We start from the raw sequence: 21550 nt of genomic DNA on the forward strand, positions 1-21550 counted from the left end.
GAAGGAGAAAACGGATGTATCTGCCAACATGCAACGTTAAATCCCAGTGTGCACTACTTGGCAGCACACAATCTTCACAACAATAAACACAGACAACACTCATTATCTGCAAACATGCAATTTTATCCACTAGGAAATATATTTCGGATGAGATATATTTTAAGTGTGCATTTTATATGTAAAGCAATAGGTGCTTCATTGTTTGTTATGTTTGATGGAGGTTTTCATTATAACATAATTAATCTCAAGTACAAAAAAAGAAAAAAAAACATAAGAAACAAAGACAAGGCATCAGACTTTATATCGTACTAACTTCTTATAAAGGGTGCAATGTAAAAGTAAAGCTAGCAATGTGACTTTTATTTTTCAGATAATGTAACAATGATTTGAAGAGCTCAGATGTCGTTTATATTTGTTTCAGCAAATTGTATTTACATATTTGATCCCCCAGGTCCTCTGCAATGTGTCACGTGATGAAACACAGTCACTATGTGTCAAGGTTTGGCAGTAAACTGGGATTACAGTGCATTGGCATGGATGAAAATGGGATAATATTTAATAGCAACCTATCTCTATGGAAAATTATCCGTCCATATTTTACAAAAGGTATATATATTTTTTAAAATGTTAAGCACTTGCTGTAGCAGATCAAACCATTGCCTACCTAGCACTTGCTATGTTTATAACAAATGTATGCAGGTATTGCCTCAATCCTTGGCAGGGTAGGACTTTCCGATTAAACAATGCATACGAGTATCTTATGTATTTCTGGCTTACAGCTAAAATAAGCAACTTAAGCACATCTTAATCTAAAGTGGCACTAAAATCTTTATAAAATACTCATGATGACTGTGTTGAAATTTCACTGAAATTCCAACCCAGTCAAGAGATATACAGAGACAAAGTAGGGACTACTATGTCTCTTTAGTTCACCTCCACTTGAATTTTCTTGACACAAGGCAGAGCGTAAGTGTCCATCCATGAAGCCATCACCAGTTACTGCTGCAGGGAATTGGCTGGGTCTATGGAGGACCCTGCAGTCTCGCAGGAACCCCCTATAGACCTCAATGCTGTACTCTTACGCATGCGCGAGAGTACAGCATTGATGTCGGCACCGATGAGGACCATGCTGGACCAAGATGGCGACTCCCGTGAGGGACAAGTTCCGGTAAGTAAACTCACCTTTATCTGCCCTACTTGGACACCAGACTACCAGAGGCGATGTTACCGTCAGGGGTTTATGAATGCAACGCAAGTCTCTATAGGAACCTCTGCTTAAGATATAAATTATGTTCTGCTCCCAGGCCCTAAGAAGGTGTGGGACATAAAAAAATGATCTGGTAGTGGGAGAAATTAGTGCTTTTGGCAGAAGGTGTAGGAGGAGATAGGTCTAGAGTCAACATACCTTTCAGCACTCAAAAATGGGACATGTATCAGGCCTTCAACAGGTTCTTCTCAGTTATTAGCAGATCACTGGGAATACCAACCTTTTTTTTTCCCACAGAGACACATCGTGGGTTATTTGGGGGTCCTATGCACCACCAACAATGTATCTAATGTTATTTAGACATGTGTGTATTTTACTTTAGAAGTGTAGCAGTGACCAGAGCGTTCTCTGTGTGGGGTGCAAGTTTTCAAGGGGTGCGGAGCTCAGCTAATGTCGTTTGAGTGCTCTGAAGGAGTGTACATCAGTTTTAGTCATGATTTCAGTTTTTACCATATTTATGGAATTTTAATGGTTGTCACGGAACTATCTAAAATGTCATTGTTTTGTTTTTTTGGTTTGCTCTACTATGTAGTTCATTCCCTCATGGGTTTTACTAAACAGAAAGGAACATGAGTGATTTGTTCTTAATGAGGAATTCTAGTTCTCTCACAAGAATTAATTAGAACTAATACACTGTGAGCGATATACACTGTGAGAGGTCATTGTGAAGCAAGCTCCCAGTGATGCAAAGATATAACACATACAAACCAGAGGGAGACATTACAGATAGCTTGCCACAGCATCTGTAGTTTGGCAGCGTTAATAGTATTCTCTTAATTTTTTTGTTTTAATTGGTATCCTCGAAAATCATACACACTGCTAATTCCTTAAATGCTTGAGTCAGAGAACCCCACAATAAGAGCAAATTACATCAACAGCCTGAAAACTGAAGCTGCACTATTTAAAGAGACCTTGTCATCCCCGGGTCATGCGGGCAACAAGTTCATATTCAGGTAGGTATGTGTTAAATCTATATATTGTGCTGGTGAAAAGTCTATAGTTTAAATGATTAACTTACGTGAAATTCCTCTTCTTCCTCACACAATATCTATCCTAGAGTAGTTGGAGAGGTTGAACACAGGCCATTCACTACAAAATAACAAATAATTCTTAGTGTACAGGTACACACTTTGTTATTGCATGACATTGTCACCTGGAAAAATAGCAATGAAGAGTGCCTAGTCACTCGGAACCTCAAATTTAATTTTCTTTACAGCTGTCCCAGTGGCATAACAGTAAAACCCATTAAGGTCAAACTATTAAAATGTTAGCACAATTAATTTTTTTTTAAGCATTAAAAGGTCATGACATGTTCTTGTCGAGAGCATTTTATAGTTGTCTTTTCAAGTCAATACTTTGCATTCCTCTTATATGTTTTCTACTTAATGTTATCAAATAGTATATTTTTATTATTATTATTATTAGCACTTATATGGCACCAACAAATTCCACAGTACTTCACAATTATAGAAAGGGTGAATAGGGCTCTGCTCAAATGAGCTTACAATCTATGAGTGCATATGGGAAACATCAATTTACCTCTACTATTTAATTTAACTTAGAGTGACACTATGAGCACCAAATCAACTTTAGCTTAATGATTTTGGTGTATAGATCGTGCCATCTGAAAGATCAATTCTCTGCCATTTATGATTAAATCACTTTGTTTATGCAGTCCTAGTCACGCCTCCCCTGCAAGTGATCTACATAGTCTCTCCACCCATTTCCTGTAAAGAGAGCTCTAAAGTTAAAACATCCTATATTGCACATTTTGTTTAATTAAAAAATGTGTGTTGCCTGCTAGAGCATGCAGGAGCTCCCTGTTTATGATTACAGTTCAATTAACAGAACACGGGATAAAAACTTCTGAAGTAAAACACTGTGCTGTTACATCTGATTGAAAATAAAAACATTTTTTTTCGTGTAGGCTGTGTGACTCACTGCCAGGGGAGGTTGTGATTAGAGCTGGATAAACAGAAACTAAAGTAATTTAATTCCTAAATGACAGAGAATTGAGCAAGGAGACTGCAGGGGCATGATCTATATACTAAAATAGCTTAATTAAGCTAAAGTTCTTTTGGTGAGAACACCAAACTACAACTATGGAGAGAACAATGCAAAACGTTATGCTATTATGGGTATGTCCCAATATTAAAAGAAAAATGGTGGGGTGGGGGGAATGCACAAAACTCTGTGCAGAATACTTAAAATACCAATAAGCTGTTTAGATTAATAATTTTATCCTTTATCATAATAGGGCTTGTGAAAATTAATCTTTGTTTAACTGGAACATACACACACGCCTATTTAATTCACAATACATATTTGCTGAGATAGAAACATTGTATGCTATAATAAAGGATAAATTCACCTATTTAAAGTGGATCAACAACCACATGTTCGCAAGAGCCCATTTGAGTTCCTTTAATAATGTTATTGTGTTTATCTATACACATAACTACAAATAACTGAATGTATAGTGGATTATGTTAAATTATGCCTATGTTTATATACACTATATAAACATTTTTCTTTTCAGCATTATCTGGACCTGGGCTTATACAAACCACAGAGCACTGCATCAGTTCAACCAATCGTTACCTTGAGAAACTGGGAGATGTAACAAATGAATTGGGAAATATAAATGTACTGAAGCTTATGAGGCTAATTATGTTAGATACTTCCAATAAGCTGTTCCTAAGAGTTCCTTTAGATGGTAAGGCATCTGTAACATGCTCTCAAATAAGCACAGAAATATGGCTGATATCTGATTAATGATTATAGATTGTAAGCTTGCTGGCTCCTTTTGTATCAATGTGTCTTATTATATATCTTCGTTAGTGATGTACCGAACGGTTCGCTAGCGAATAGATCCTGGCGAACATAGTGTGTTTGCATTCGCCACGGCGGGCGATCACATGCGCGGTTCGATCCGCCCCCTATTCGTCATCATTGAGTAAACTTTGACCCTGTACCTCACAGTCAGCAGACACATTACAGCCAATCAGCAGCACACCCTCCCTAGCAGACCCGCCCACCTCCTAGACAGCATCCATTTTAGATTCATTTGGAAGCTGCATACATTTTTTTTTTATTTATTTATTTATTTTCTAAATTCTTTAATTTTGTAGTGCATGGAGGTATAACAAATGAGCATGTGGTACCCCAACGGCATTCCTCATGCTTTTCAAGTAACAATTGTAACAATAGGGTATATGTTAATACCCTAGTCGCGCGGAGCCCTCCATGGGTGAAGATGGATTAATTTTTTTTTATTTTTTTTTAAGTTCGACGGGTATGATGGCTTTTTATTCGGCCTTTTTTGGGGCTGAAAAATGAAGGTTTTAGAAAAAAGAAGACGTTGAATAGTAAGTTGAATTTTACTTTACAGGGTAGTAATTTTATTCCCCCCTCACTATTATTCAGGGTGAGGGGGGTAGGTAGGGGCTTTTTTATTTGGGTGTGTTACTAGGGGCTTGGGGACCCCTAGTCACCTTTGATGGGGGAGGGGGGGGGTTTCATTTAGGGCCCCCACCCGCCGCTCAGGGGGGGGCCGGGGGAGGAAAGTAGGTCCCCCACATTATTCTTTTATAGGGCCCCCACCCGCAGCTCAGGAACCATGTTACTCTGTATATAGAGGGAGCCATGTTTACACTGTATATAGAGGGAGCCATGTTTACACTGTATATAGAGGGGAGCCATGTTTACTCTGTATATAGAGGGGAGCCATGTTACTCTGTATATAGAGAGGAGCCATGTTTACACTGTATATAGAGGGGAGCCATGTTACTCTGTATATAGAGAGGAGCCATGTTTACACTGTATATAGAGGGGAGCCATGTTACTCTGTATATAGAGAGGAGCCATGTTTACTCTGTATATAGAGAGGAGCCATGTTTACTCTGTATATAGAGAGGAGCCATGTTTACTCTGTATATAGAGAGGAGCCATGTTTACTCTGTATATAGAGAGGAGCCATGTTTACTCTGTATATAGAGAGGAGCCATGTTTACTCTGTATATAGAGAGGAGCCATGTTTACTCTGTATATAGAGAGGAGCCATGTTACTCTGTATATAGAGGGAGCCATGTTACTCTGTATATAGAGGGAGCCATGTTACTCTGTATATAGAGGGAGCCATGTTACACTGTATATAGAGGGAGCCATGTTACTCTGTATATAGAGGGAGCCATGTTACTCTGTATATAGAGGGAGCCATGTTACTCTGTATATAGAAGGAGCCATGTTACTCTGTATATAGAGGCAGTGGCGTACTAAGGGGGGGCGGTCCGACCCGGGTACCACTCACTAGGGGGGTGCCCGGGGCGAACTTTCGCAGGGGCAGCGAAATGCCGCCCTGTGTCTTGTGTAAAGGGACCGGCTGCTAATAAGACTATCTACCCGAGTTTCCCATCCAGCAGCAGCAGGGTCCTCTTTTCTCGCGATCCGCGAGAGCGTTGCCGTGGGTTGCCATTGCAACGCTCTCGCGGATCGCGAGAACGTTTCCATAACAATGCTCTCGCGGATCGTGAGAACGTTGCCATAGCAACGCTCTCGCGGATCGTGAGAACGTTGCCATAGCAACGCTCTCGCGGATCGCGAGAACAGAGGAACCTGCTGCTGCTGGATGGGAAACTCGGGTAGATAGTCTTATTAACGAGCATGGAGAATACTGGGCCCCTCTAAACTGCCCAGTGATGCTGTGCCACCGGATCACCAGTCGAGGAGGACGGGAGGGACAGGTAAATGGCAGCACTTATTCCACACAACATACACACTGCATCTGCATACACTCTACACACACTATACATACACTGCATACACACTACGTACACTGCATACACACTACACAAACTATACACACACACTGCGCACACACACTGCGCACACACACTGCGCACACACACTGCGCACACACACTGCGCACACACACTATGCACACACTGCACACTCTATACACACACTGCACACACATACATTTTTTAAAAATTGCTGTTGTTTTTTACATGTTAAAGTTGGGGAGTGGGGTGCCAAATAAAGGATCCTCCCCGGGTGCCAAATGCTCCGGGTACGCCCCTGTATAGAGGGGAGCCATGTTACTCTGTATGTAGAGAGGAGCCATGTTACTCTGTATATAGAGGGAGCCATGTTTACTCTGTATATAGAGGGAGCCATGTTTACTCTGTATATAGAGGGAGCCATGTTTACTCTGTATATAGAGGGAGCCATGTTTACTCTGTATATAGAGGGAGCCATGTTTACTCTGTATATAGAGGGAGCCATGTTTACTCTGTATATAGAGGGAGCCATGCAGGGGCGGACTGAAAACCCTCAGGGCCCCCGGGCAAAAATAAATCAAGGGCCCCCTTACAGGCCCCACCCATACTCCGCAGCAAGCGCCACCCATGTCCCGCCTCCATGCACCGCCTACAGCCACACCCTACACAATCTTTAGACACAAGGAACAAAAGTGCAATAATCCCTTCGAGGCCCAAGTAGAGACTACAATTGAGGGCTAATGGGCCATGGAGGGGGGTCTTTCTAGCAGAGGCTATCTCAGTGTCCTTTAGAGAGTGTGTTAGAAAGAATCCCCAACAGGCCCTATTAGAGACTACAATGGAGTCTAATAGGCTTGGAAGGGGGTCTTTCTAACAGAGGCCATCTCAGTGTCCCTGCTGGAAACAGTCGCCTCCAGGCCCCAGTAGAGACTACAATTGAGGGCTAATGGGCCATGGACGGGGGGAGCATTCTAGCAGAGGCTATCTCAGTGTCCTTTAGAGAGTGTGTTAGAAAGAATTTCCTCCAGGTCCCATTAGAGACTACAATGGAGTCTAATGGGTTCTGGAGGGGGGTCTCTCCAACACTCTGGTTCCTATTCACAATATAGCAACACAACATAGCTCGCTGATACCTAGGCCAAGTTGGCTCCTCTTACCTTAATTACTGTTGCTGGGTGGCAGTCTGTGGGCTTGCTGGAAGGCTGTGGGCTTACTGGCTGCAGCTGGCAGGCTGTGGGCTTGCCGGCAGGCTGTGGGCTTGCTGGCTACTGCCGGCAGGCTGTGGGCTTGCTGGCTACTGCCGGCAGGCTGTGGGCTTGCTGGCTGCGGCTGGCAGGCTGTGGGCTTGCTGGCTGCGGCTGGCAGGCTGTGGGCTTGCTGCCTGCGGCTGGCAGGCTGTGGGCTTGCTGGCTGCGGCTGGCAGGCTGTGGGCTTGCTGGCTGCGGCTTGCTGGCTGGCAGGCTGTTGGCTTGCTGGCTGCGGCTTGCTGGCTGGCAGGCTGTTGGCTTGCTGGCTGCGGTTGGCAGGCTGTGGGCTTGCTGGCTGTAAGCCTAACTGGTGCCCTGTGGGCTGGCTGGCTGGCTGGCTGGCCGGCCTGTGGGCTGGCTGGCTGCCTGGCCGGCCTGTGGGCTGGCTTGCTGGCTACTGGGGCACTTGTAGATTATTTAAAGAAATAATCCATGTACAATAACCACTACTGCTCTGTGTAGTCGTTATGGTGCCAGGAGGGCCGGGCCCCCCTCCCAGAGTAAGTAGTCAAACCGTTTAAGAACAGTTTGACAACTTACCTGGGGTCTGCTGGGATATGAGGCTGTAGTAGGGTATAGGAGCAGTGGTGCAATGTGTAAGGGGTGCAGTGTGTGTGAGGGGGTGTAGTGTGTGAATGTGTAGGGTGTGTGGGGCAATGTGTGTATGAGGGGGCTGTGTATGTGTGTGGCAATGTTAGTATGGAGGGCTGTGTGTGTATGGGTGAGCAGTGTGTGTGTGTGTGTGTGTGTGTGTGTGTGTGTAAATGTGTATGGTGTGTGTGGGTGTATGGGGGGCAGTGTGTGAATGTGTATGGTGTGTGGGGGCAGTGTGTTTATGGGGCTAGAGTTCACTCTCACCACTGCGACCACCAGGAATCCCTGGTGGTCACAGTGTTGAGAGTGAACTCTAGCCCGTAGCTCCAGGGCTAGAGTTTACTCTCCCAAGAGCCGTAACGTTGCCGTGGTAACCGCGGTAACGATCTGTGCTCGCGCAAGAAGGACCCAGAGGAGCTGAAGGCTGAGCTCCCGGGTCCTCTCTTCCTCCCTCCCCTGCCGGCTTCCCGCACGGTGCCTGCGGACAGGGGAGGGGGCAATTGCCCTCCTTCTTACTCCCCCCTCTCTCTCTTCTTACCCCCCTTCTTATTCTCCCCCTCTTCTTACTCCCCCCTCCCCCTCTTCTTACTCTCCCCCTCTTCTTACTCTCCCCCTCTTCTTACTCTCCCCCTCTTCTTACTCTCCCCCTCTTCTTACTCTCCCCCTCTTCTTACTCTCCCCCTCTTCTTACTCTCCCCCTCTTCTTACTCTCCCCCTCTTCTTACTCTCCCCCTCTTCTTACTCTCCCCCTCTTCTTACTCTCCCCCTCTTCTTACTCTCCCCCTCTTCTTACTCTCCCCCTCTTCTTACTCTCCCCCTCTTCTTACTCTCACCTCTTCTTACTCCCACCTCTTCTTACTCCCACCTCTTCTTACTCCCACCTCTTCTTACTCCCCCCCCTCCTCTCTTCTTACTCCCCCTCCCTTTCTCTTCTTACTCCCCCTCCCTTTCTATTCTTACTCCACCTCCCTTTCTATTCTTACTCCCCCTCCCTTTCTCTTCGTACCCCTCTCCCTTTCTCTACTTACCCCCCTCCCTTTCTCTTCTTACTCCCTCCCTTTCTCTTCTTACCCCCTCCCTTTCTCTTCTTACCCCCTCCCTTTCTCTTCTTACCCCCCTCCCTTTCTCTTCTTACCCCCCTCCCTTTCTCTTCTTACTCCCCCTCCCTTTCTCTTCTTACTCCCCCTCCCTTTCTATTCTTACTCCACCTCCCTTTCTATTCTTACTCCCCCTCCCTTTCTCTTCGTACCCCTCTCCCTTTCTCTACTTACCCCCCTCCCTTTCTCTTCTTACCCCCCTCCCTTTCTCTTCTTACCCCCTCCCTTTCTCTTCTTACCCCCTCCCTTTCTCTTCTTACCCCCCTCCCTTTCTCTTCTTACCCCCCTCCCTTTCTCTTCTTACCCCCCTCCCTTTCTCTTCTTACTCCCCCTCCCTTTCTCTTCTTACCCCCTCCCTTTCTCGTCTTACCCCCCTCCCTTTCTCGTCTTACCCCCCTCCCTTTCTCTTCTTACCCCCCCTCCCTTTTTCTTCGTACCCCCCTCCCTCTTTCTTCTTACACCCCTCCCTCTTTCTTCTTACACCCCTCCCTCTTTCTTCTTACACCCCTCCCTCTTTGTTCCTACACCCCTCCCTCTCTGTTCCTACACCCCTCCCTCTCTGTTCCTACACCCCTCCCTCTCTGTTCCTACCCCCCTCCCTCTCTGTTCCTACCCCCCTCCCTCTCTGTTCCTACCCCCTCCCTCTTTGATCTTACCCCCCTCCCTCTTTGATCTTACCCCCCTCCCTCTTTGATCTTACCCCCCTCCCTCTTTGATCTTACCCCCCTCCCTCTTTGTTCTTGGCCCCCCTCCCTCCCTCCCTCTTTGTTCTTGGGCCCCCCTCCCTCCCTCTTTGTTCTTGGGCCCCCCTCCCTCCCTCTTTGTTCTTGGGCCCCCCTCCCTCCCTCTTTGTTCTTGGCCCCCCCTCCCTCCCTCTTTGTTCTTGCCCCCCCTCCCTCCCTCTTTGTTCTTGGCCCCCCCTCCCTCCCTCTTTGTTCTTGGCCCCCCCTCCCTCCCTCTTTGTTCTTGGCCCCCCTCCCTCCCTCTTTGTTCTTGCCCCCCCCTCCCTCCCTCTTTGTTCTTGGCCCCCCCTCCCTCCCTCTTTGTTCTTGGCCCCCCCTCCCTCCCTCTTTGTTCTTGGCCCCCCCTCCCTCCCTCTTTGTTCTTGGGCCCCCCCCTCCCTCCCTCTTTGTTCTTGGCCCCCCCTCCCTCCCTCTTTGTTCTTGGCCCCCCCTCCCTCCCTCTTTGTTCTTGGCCCCCCCCTCCCTCCCTCTTTGTTCTTGGTCCCCCCCTCCCTCCCTCTTTGTTCTTGGCCCCCCCTCCCTCCCTCTTTGTTCTTGCCCCCCCCCTCCCTCTTTGTTCTTGCCCCCCCTCCCTCCCTCTTTGTTCTTGGCCCCCCCTCCCTCCCTCTTTGTTCTTGGCCCCCCTCCCTCCCTCTTTGTTCTTGCTCCCCCCTCCCCCCCTCCCTCTTTGTTCTTGCCCCCCCTCCCCCCTCCCTCCCTCCCTCTTTGTTCTTACCCCCTCCCCTGTAGCATGGCCGAGCTGCTCTCCGGTCTGCGGTGCCCGGCCGGAGTGATAGGAAGGTGCACACTCGTGCACCTTCCTGTCAGTCCGGCCGGGTACAGGAAACAGAAATTCCTGTTCTGCGCGGAACAGGAGTTTGTTTCCTGTACCCGGCCGGACTGACAGGAAGGTGCACACTTAGTGTGCACCTTCCTATCACCACGGCCGGGCACCGCGGACCAGAGAGCAGCTCGGCCACGCTACTGCGGAGGGGAGGGGAGAAGCTGCAGCCGCCTGAGGCTCTTAAGAGAGCGCTCAGGCGGCTGCAGCATTTAAAGGGGCGGCCGGCCCCCTCAAAGTGTGCCGCCAGGCCCCCTGATGGCGGGCCCCCCTCCCGGCCGGGCCCTCGGACCATGTCCGAAGTGCCCGACCGGTCAGTCCGCCCCTGGAGCCATGTTACTATCTGAGGTGGTTAACTATGATTGTCCCTGGCATGTTTGTTAGTCTGGCTGGCATGAATAAAAGTAGCATGTTTCAACTATATTAGTAGTTAGACTAGTTTGCACTAAAACATGTGCAAATGGGGAGTTTGCGGTTGTGCAAATGGGGAGTTTGCGGTTGTGCAAATGGGGAGTTTGCGGTTGTGCAAATGGACTGTTTGCGGTTGTTTGCGGTGTGTTAAACGGGGAGTTTGGTCTATCACTGTGAAGCGGGCGTAACCCTTACACTACCTGATCGATACAACATCATACCTGATGTTTTAAAGCATGTTATTCCAAACAATTTAGGAATGTTATGTGATTTATGCCCTTTATGAATTAAAACCAGACTCTGCATCAACTATGTAATTTTCCATGGGAGTTTTGCCATGGATCCCCCTCCGGCATGCCACAGTCCAGGTGTTAGTCCCCTTGAAACAACTTTTTCATCACTATTGTGGCCAGAAAGAGTCCCTGTGGGTTTTAAAAATCGCCTGCCTATTGAAGTCTATGGCGGTTCGCCCGTTCGCGAACATTTGCGGAAGTTCGCGTTCGCCGTTCGCGAACCGAAAATTTTATGTTCATGACATCACTAATCTTCGTGTCCAGGACTTAACCTGGGGGAGTGCGCACTGCTCAGGTGCTCTGTAGATAGGCGGTGTGTTCGGTGCAAGGCATTCCCTCAGGTAGATCCACCCCCTCCTGTTAGTTAGGCCCTGCCCATCCGATAGCTGTCGGAACTCGTGAGGGTGGAGCCTTATGAGAGGCCTTATGAGAGGAGACAGGATCTACTTGAGGGGCAGAGCCTAGCGTCAAACAACCCGCCTATCTTCAGAGCTCCTGGGCAGTCCGCACCTCCCTCTCCCCCCAGGAATCGGCCCTGCTCCTGTCTATATAATGTTTTTTTTGCATAATTTGTAAATTTGTAATTTTCTCTGGATAAGAGCACTATATATAGGGTTGCCATATCCACCATGTTTTCTGGGACACACATAATTTCATCATGTTGATTGACAGCACATGACAATGTTACTTTGTATTATTGATAATGTATATGCTGCAGAATTACTGATTGATTTATTACTTCATTTATTACCTGCAGCATGTGACTTTTACATACTCTAGGGCAACTCACATTGTATGTTGCCTATCAATGTGTCCTGGAAAACATGCTGGATATGGTATCCCTAAATATATAAAAACTCTTAAAGGGGAACTGTCACTTCTGTTACTTCCCAGAATTGTAGATAATTATTTCTATTTACTTGTACCTATATTTAACAATTATGTATTTGTCAGGTGTGAAAAATAACAGTAAATGTAAAAATCTACAACATTTAAAAAAAAATTGACAAATTTAAAATGCTAAAAAGGGAAAAAAAATAATACTACTAAATGTTACCAACTCCCTGTATAATTTATACATGTTTTTTTTTTTTTTTTTTTAATTTTCAGAAAATGAAATTGTTCTAAAAATCCAGAAATACTTTGATGCTTGGCAGGCGCTGCTACTGAAACCAGATATATTCTTTAAAATGTCCTGGCTATACAGGAAGTACGAAAAGTCTGCGTAAGTACTCAGATTTAAAATGTAAAATTATAGACCAGATTCGAAAAAACTGTGAAAATGTTCCATGTAAGTCATGTTTTGGTTTGATCACTGTATCCTAAAATATATAATTAAAACTTTAGTGAATAAACCCTGTTTGTGTGTTGTCCACTGACTTACAAAATGTAGAACAATGCAGCCAATTTAACAAAAAAACCAACTAAAAAATATTTCGAGCTAGGCTATTTTGGCCTGGATTTTAGGAGTTGGTTGGCAATTCCCCACTGTTTACTATTAAGACAATACCAACTTTGAAATATTTTACTGAAAATGAGACATTTACATATATTTCAAATAAAGCTATAATTTCTTTTCAGGAATGATTTAAAAGATGCTTTAGAAATTTTAATTGCCCGGAAACGCCAAGAGCTGTCAACATTAGAGAAGCTGGAAAAGGATATGGATTTTGCATCAGAACTGATTTTTGCCCAGGTGTGCGGTATTAGAATTTAAATTAGGCACATTCATTATAAATAATATAAAATATCATGTGCTGCTTGAATATAGTGATGGCATGATGAGTACTGAATTGGGAGCATGTATGTAACATATAAATATATATATATATATATATATATATATATATATATATATATATATATATATATATATATATAAAAACATAAGTATAAATATTATGCAAATCATTTACTATACAGTGAGCTGAGGTCAATTAACAGAGTTGCAAAATTGACCTAAAATTCGTTATTCTGGCAGAACTCCCCACTCCACCTGAGTTGAATGTCCCCCGTCCCCCCTCTCCCCAATACAGCTGATTTTTTTGTATTTTGGTCTATAAGATTAACTCCATAACTCAGCTCACTATTTACCAATTATATCTCTTTAATTGTTACACATTTCACATTTTCAGAACTTGCTGACTTTAACTATTAGTTTATACTTTTTTGTTTTAATGGTGAATCACATTTTATTCATTTAAGAGTTTTGTAAAATAAAATGTTTATTATTTATTGTAACTTCTACATGTTTGAGTCAGATAAATTCAATGTTTACATATGTTTAAATAAAGTCCCAAATATCAGGTCACAGTCTTCTTCTGTTTATAATATATGTAAAAATTGATTGATATTATTATTATTATTATTATTATTATTATTAAGATGCTTTAGGTCTACTGGTTTCCGTATTAACTGTTTTGGAGCAGTTTGACAAAATAAATTGGGTCTGCTCTGCACTCACCACTTCTCCAGAAGCACTAATTATGATATCAATTGCAACTTCGTCGAACCTTGGACAACAGTCATAGGCCAGAGCAGCTCTCTTAGTCTATCAGTGCTGTGTAAGTTTGGATGGATTTGCTGTTCAGAATGTGTAAGCAGTGTAATGGTTTTACCAGTATAACAGCAGAGAGTACGTGCCATGGATGTGCCAGGAAGAGCCCGGTTTTGATGTTAAAATGTTCTAATGAACGGTAGTGGTTATGGTACTTTGAGTATCCCTCTCATAACAAACTCTGCATTGCAAAAAGAAAAAAAATAATTTATAAACTTTTTTTACAGAGCCATGGGGAGCTTACAGCCGAAAATGTCAACCAGTGCATCTTGGAAATGCTGATTGCAGCCCCTGACACCATGTCTGTTTCACTCTACTTCATGTTAGTTCTCATTGCACAGCATCCAAAAATTGAAGAGGTGATAATGAAAGAAATCCACAGTGTTACAGGTGAGCAAATATTAGAGGCTAAACCATTATTAAAACATGGAAAACACCCACGTCCCCTTTTCTGATCCACTCATTATCTTCTACAAAAGCCATTACTGATAGTATTTCACAAGAAAGTTAAACTAAAATGCATGTGCAGGGTTATTTACTTAAGTGACAATTGTCAGGCAATCAAAGCCATGATGAGTTAACCAAGTCTTTGACAATATATAGATGTTTGTTGTTTATCTGGAGCCACTCAGATGATATCGATTGTTGGAAATTCTAGTTATTATTATTCACTCCAAGAAAAGAAATTGTAAAAACTTATATGCCAACTTGCATGCTTATTAAATAAAGTCACAATGGCCCCTTCAACACACATCAACCGTGAGAGTTGCAGGGGGGAAAAAACTAAATATGTAATTAACAAAACAAAAGAGGCAAAAAAAAGGCATTTTGTCATACTAGGAGTTCTGTAAATATAAGTTTTATCTATTAAAGAAACAAAGGCGATTAACGTTAGCAGCACTTTGCATAGTTCAACAATGAAATGCGACTTTGCCCGACCTCTATAGTGCCTTACAGCAGTCAGCACGTGCCAGATCAAATCAACTGGATAGCTTACACATTAGTAGTGTCCTTGTTTTAATTTCATATTCAATGACACAAAACATCTCTAATGTATACCTCGGGGTTGTTTCATTTAAATAAGCAGTGATTGCATTAATAGTGGAAAAATCTAAACCATTACATGACATTATATTACTACATCCAGTTTGCCAACTAACATGAACTCCAAACAAAACAAATATATCATAATTAATTATCAAATAAATAATAAGGAAAATCTCCTTTGGTGTAGGATACTGATTATGAACAGGCCACCAAGCTACTGTGTTTAATAAGAAAGGGACAAGTGGATTGCATTTATCCCCCTAGGTCATGTTAAATTGGGCTTTTGCAAGAAGTTTTCAAATGTTCCGTGTCATTATAGAAGCAAATGATTTAAAGAATTGTTTATCTTCTGTTATGTCATCGACTAGGTGACAGAGAGGTACAAAGTAGTGATATGCAAAACCTGAAGGTTCTCGAAAACTTCATCTATGAAAGCATGAGGTACCAGCCTGTGGTTGACCTGGTTATGCGCAAAGCCTTGGAAGATGATGTCATTGATGGTTATTACGTAAAGAAAGGCACTAACATCATTTTAAACCTGGGGCGCATGCACAGAGTTGAATATTTTCCGAAACCAAATGAATTCTCCTTGGAAAATTTTCAGAAGACGGTACGTTCAGCTATAGATACAGATGTAGATTAGATACCGAATACCGCAATAGGAATCAAGTAATTGGTAAATGGTGTTTGCCTAAGTCTCTATAGGCAAGGGTAGGTACTCTAATGGGTGAGTGAAAGGAGTTTTATTCCACGCAACAAGAATTGCCTTCTTAATGTGTGGAATAAAACTGCTGTCACTCAGCCATTTGAGGGTCTTGTCCTCTGTGACCTTGTGAAGATAAAGGTGTACCTCAAACTGTTTGACTTCAAGGAAGTCATATTGTATTAGTGCCATTCATTCTGTTTTCTAAATTATCTACAGCAGGGGTAGGCAACCATCAGCTCCCCAGATGTCATGGACTACATCTCCCTTGATGCTTTGCCAGCATTATGGCTTTAAGAGCATTATAGGAGAAGTTCTCAACAACATCTGGAGTGCTGAAGGTTTCCTGCCTATTATCAGCAGTAGGATAGGCAAAATCTCATACCTATAGAAACGGCAAATAACTGGTGCCTGATTTGGAATGTTACATTTTGCGATTTTTAAGTAGGATTAGGATGATGTTTAGTCTTCAATATTAAAAGCATCACTGTCAAGTTCATGGTAATCTTGGAGACTTTAATTTAAAAGTAAAATATTTAGCTTTCTGCCAAGGAGAGGCATAATCACTGTATATTCAGTGGTGGTCTGAGCCAGCGTACTACGTATAGTGTGCTCTGTGCCGTAATTCAGTCTGCGGTATTATACAGATCCATCCAATTCTTTCCACTGTTTTTTTTTAATCATGTTACACCAGGTAATGAGGATACAACAGCTGGCCCTTTTCTTTACTACATGTTAAATAGAATATGTCGCATTTGATTTTTATCATATGCTTTTATATGGCTCTTAATGCAATTGTATAAAGAAAAAAAAAATTCTGAACAAATAAGTAATGTTGGAATACATTTATATCAACTTTTAATCATCACACCACAGCCCTCTGGGTACTAATGGTACTAATAGTAGTTGGTCCCCATATGGAACCGGGGATGACTACACAGAATATTTTGAAATACTATCTAAAAGAAACACTCCAAGCACCATAACCACTACAACATGTCCTAGTGGTTATGGTGCCAGGAGTGACCTTACATCCTCCTAGGATAAATAGTCAAACCAATTGCTAATGGGTTGGCAGACCCAGGCAGACTACTTGTCTGGGTCTGTCAAGTGCCAGTCACCTCCTCCATTGAGAAATATTTACACAGGAGGGCTCACTAAAAATATCTCAACAATACAGAGTCCAAATAATTTATACTTTTTAGGTGCTCAAGCCCAACTCTGTTTTGCAGAGTAAAAACATGGCAACATTTCATTCTTTGTGTTATTAGTTTAAGCAGACTGTGATTGTCTATTTTTTGTGACTCAGATGATGATCAGATCACATTTTTTGACCAATTTGTGCAGAAATCCATATATTCCAAAGGGTTCACATACTTTTTCTTGCAACTGTATATGGGTACACTTAATATGAAAGAGGTAAATGGTTAAACAGACATATAGCTCAAATTAAACGTTTTGTTTTGATCAAAACATGTACATCCTTAATGGGTTAAAAGATAATTTCACCCAAAAAGAGTGATTTATTAAAAAAAGGAGAGGAAGGAAAAAATTCACATGAGACAGCACCGAGACCCTCCTCTGGTGTTGTCACTGCAGAGGAAAGGACGTCCTGTGTGTGCGGAAGAATAGACTTGGGAGGCATGGAGGAGCTAATGACAGAAGCCCAATAAACACAAAATGAACATTAGCCAGCCCGGAACACTTGTTTTGGGCAGGCTAATGATGCTGCCAGATTTGGAGTTACTTCTCATAGCAAACTGCTATATCTCTGCAGATGCAGCATTTCAAACTGAAGACATTATTGAATGTTTATTAATATTAATTGAAAGAAAGGGAGCCTTTTTATTTTTAAGAGCAGGGAAGGCCTTTTTTGTTTTGAAAAGCATAGGTGTACATATTCAGGAATAGAAAAAAAAGATGTTTACTATTTTTTCCGTTTATATATAATAAAACCTTTTGGAATCTATTCCTTTATTTATTTTTTAGTTTTAGCTGAAAGAGTACACCTGTACATTCCGGTCAACTTTTCATGAATTGATAAAACCCTTAATAGTTTAGTACATTTCTGTATAAATAATTGGGATATTCTAGAACACAGATGTCCATTACCTTTTAATCTCCGAAGGGGTGTTTTTTTTGTAATTCACCTTTATACAAGACTCTAACTTATCTATCTTGGCGTGACCCAAGATCTACGTGTTGGGCCGGCCTCGTAGTATTGTTACACCAATGTTAACCATTTCTGCGTTCAGTACACTAACAACATTTTATAGGAGAATATTGAGAAAAAAGATGGGACTCTCAAAATGCAATCTAACTGTTGAATTATCTCCTTCAAGAACCATGTTGTAATTTTCCTTTGTAATTGTGACAGTCTTGGTACATTTTTATCTCGATGGGGTTAATATAGATAAAAGGGAGGCTATGTTTTAAACTGGCCCCTATTTGTGTAAGTATAGCCACATGCAGGAGAGCAAAATGTTAAAATAATGGAGCTTTTAAATATAATTTGGATTACTGGAAAATGTTTCATATCTGTGAAATCTAACTTTAAATTTCCCAGATCTGGAATATTTATTTTGCTGTTTATTTATGATAAATTTATGGGTTATGTGTATCTTGGGTTTCAGCTGATAAGGAGTTATATCTTTCATGTGCTTTTTTTGTCTTTTTTGTATATAGAGAAATATATCAGAAAGCGAGCAAATTAGTAAAACATGAGGTATAAAGGGGAAAAACTACATACTACAATATTGCACTCCACTAATATAAAAAATGCAAAAGAGTTATCACAAATAATCATTCTCTTTATTAAATGTCCATGTTAATATTCAGTATTCAGTAGTGCAGAGGACACAGCACTCCCTTGGTCCCCAAGAGACAAATGGACCAGAGGTACGCCAAACCCCACTTAACAGTTTAGAAAGTGTACAATGGTCCAGACACTCAAGTTGTAATCAAAAAAGCAGGTTTATTAGAGTAGTATACAAGCAACATTTTGACCTTCACAGGATCTTTTTCAAGCTCAGTTGAACCAGTTAAACCTGCTTTTTTATTACAGTTTGAGTGCCTTGACCAATGTCTACTTTCTAAACATGTTAATATTCAGACAAACAATGTTTATAGTGTCAGGTAAGGAGAGAAAAAAGAAAAAAGTGAGAATAGTGCATTAGGGGGATTAATAGAGCGAGTCATACCACACACCAGAACAACTGAACACGTTTTGCGTCTTCAAAGGGCGATAAAACTGATGTTTTACAGAACCTACTAATGAGAGCTTCTCATCTAACTTCACTTTTTTATTGTTTACGTATTACACAGCCCTTTATAGTTATATAGTGTGGATGTACACTGAACAAAATCATAAACACAACACTTTTTTGTTTTTGCCCCCATTTTTCATGAGCTGAACTCAAAGATCTAAAACATTTTCTATTTACACAAACAGCCTATTTCTCTCCAATATTGTTCACAAATCTGTCTAAATCTGTGTTAGTGAGCACTTCTCCTTTGCCGAGATAATCCATCCACCTCACAGGTATGGCATATCAAAATGCTGATTAGAGAGTATGATTATTGCCTAGGTGTTCCTTAGGCTGGCCACAAAAAAAGGCCACTCTAAACTGTATTTGGAGGAGTCCGTGGGAGGTCCAAAAACCAGTCAGTATTTGGTGTGACTACCATTTGCCTCACGCAGTGCAACACATCTTCTTCACATAGAGTTGATCAGGTTGTTGATTGTGGCCTGTGGAATGTTGGTCCACTCCTCTTCAATGGCTGTGCGAAGTTGCTTGATATTGGCAGGACCAGGAACCCGCTGTCGTATACGCCGATCCAGAGCATCCCAAATATACTCAGTAGGTGACATGTCCGGTGAGTATGTTGGCCATGCAAGAACTGGGATGTTTTCAGCTTCCAGGAATTGTATGCAGATCCTTGCAACATGAGGCCGTGCATTAATATGCTACAACATGAGGTGACGGTCATGGATAAATGGCACAACAACGGGCCTCAGGATCTCGTCATGGTATCTCTGTGTATTCAAAATGCTATCAATAAAATGCACCTGTGTTCATTGTCCATAACATACGCTGGCCTATACCATAACCCCACCTCTACCATGGGCCACTCGATCCACAACGTTGACATCAGCAAACCGCTCACCCACACAACGCCATACATGTTGTCTGCCATCTGCCCTGTACAGTGAAAAACGTGATTTATCCATGAAGAGAACAACTCTCCAAACCACCAGATGCCATCGAATGTGAGCATTTGCCCACTCAAGTTAACGACAAACTGCAGTCAGGTCGAGACCCCGATGAGTACGACGAGCATGCAGATGAGCTTCCCTGAGACGGTTTCTGACCATTTGTACAGACATTCTTTGGTTATACAAACAGAGTGTTGCAGCAGCTGTCTGGGAGTCTGGTCCCAGACGATCTTGGAGGTAAAGATGCTGGATGTGGAGGTCCTGGGCTGGTGTGGTTACATGTGGTCTGCAGTTGTGAAGCCGGTTGGATGTAGTGACAAATTAATTAATTTCATGAATGAATGAACGTTCAGTTCACAGGCAACAGCTCTGGTGGACATTCCTGCAGTCAGCATGCCTATTGCAAGCTCCCTCAAAACTTGCGACATCTGTGGCATTGTGCTGTGTGATAAAACTGCACATTTTAGAGTGGCCTTTTATTGTGGCCAGCCTAAGGCACACCTGTGCAATAATCATCCTCTCTAATCAGCATCTTGATATGCCACACCTGTGAGGTGGATGTATTATCTTGGCAAAGGAGAAGTGTTCACTAACACAGATTTAGACAGATTTGTGAACAATATTTGAGAGAAATAGGCCTTTTGTGTACATAGAAAAAGCCTTAGATCCTTGAGTTTAGCTCATGAAAAATGGGGGCAAAAATGAAAGTGTTGCGTTTAAAAATTTTGTTCAGTGTATAATGGCAAATAAGTTACAGACAAAATAATTTAAAAAAATTTCAGTTAGATATTTGAATACTTTTATTAAATTGATGATTCAATCATTGATATTTTATGAAACTATACATATTCCATATTCCTTTCATTTTTCATAAGAGATTTTCTTTCTCCCATAATTGCTGTAGGTTCCTTATCGTTACTTCCAGCCATTTGGATTTGGTCCGCGAGCATGCGCAGGGAAATACATAGCAATGGTGATGATGAAAGCAATTCTTGTGACTCTCCTGAAGAGATACAGGGTACAGACATTAAGCGGAAGATGTCTGGAGAACATTCAGAACACCAATGATCTCTCCATGCATCCTGATGAAAAACAGGACTTGTTAGAGATGATTTTCATTCCTCAGAATACCACTAATTTCAAGCACTAGCAGGCAACATCATCATCTGGAAAATTCTGAAATGTAATTAGCATTGAGTAAGTGACAGTGTTGATCTGTGTTAAATCTTGATTTAACAGCTCCTGCTTACATTATGGAAGTAATTTTCTGTGCTCGACAAATGTTAGACTGAGGTGTTTTATTTCATTATATAGATTTGTCTATATTTAACAATATTATTAATAATAAAATATTCAGTTTAGATTTTTCATAGATTATAAAGTGAAATTATTTAATTATTTCACTCCTAATCAGAAAATAAATAGAAAGGCCATGGAAAAGTAAATTAAAAGTGGTAACCTGGATGGAAACATGGTGTATTTAAATGCGTTGGAATTATTTATTTTCCCTTTAGGGCAATGGCTCTCAACCCAGTCCTCAAGTACCCCCTAACAGGCCTGGATTTAGGGATTATTCAGTTGTGTCTAAGGTGTTTTTAGAAAAGAAAAAGAAAAAACACTTTTGTGTGTATGAGTGCAGTGTGTGTGTGTATGAGTATGTGATGCAGAGCCTTGGTGGGGGGTGGGCATTTTTATTATTATTTTTTATATTATTTTAATATTCTTTTTATTATTACTATTTTTTTTCTAATATATTATTTAAATTTTTATGTTTATT

General features: G+C 42.1%; 1 protein-coding gene across 1 annotated transcript in view; it reads left to right on the forward strand.

Moving 5' to 3' along the window:
- The window catches only part of LOC134601223 (aromatase), a 35560-nt gene extending 14625 nt beyond the window's left edge, over nucleotides 1-20935 (forward strand). Inside the window, exons 4-10 of the mRNA XM_063445692.1 lie at nucleotides 452-606; nucleotides 3807-3983; nucleotides 12361-12475; nucleotides 12832-12946; nucleotides 14035-14197; nucleotides 15223-15464; nucleotides 20678-20935. Coding sequence (XP_063301762.1) covers nucleotides 452-606; nucleotides 3807-3983; nucleotides 12361-12475; nucleotides 12832-12946; nucleotides 14035-14197; nucleotides 15223-15464; nucleotides 20678-20923 — 1213 coding nt within the window. The 3' untranslated portion in view covers nucleotides 20924-20935. The remainder of the gene's footprint in view (nucleotides 1-451; nucleotides 607-3806; nucleotides 3984-12360; nucleotides 12476-12831; nucleotides 12947-14034; nucleotides 14198-15222; nucleotides 15465-20677) is intronic.
- Nucleotides 20936-21550: the final 615 nt, after the last annotated feature.

Source organism: Pelobates fuscus, chromosome 3 (genome assembly GCF_036172605.1).
Source record: "Pelobates fuscus isolate aPelFus1 chromosome 3, aPelFus1.pri, whole genome shotgun sequence".
NCBI classification, from domain to species: Eukaryota; Metazoa; Chordata; class Amphibia; order Anura; family Pelobatidae; genus Pelobates; species Pelobates fuscus.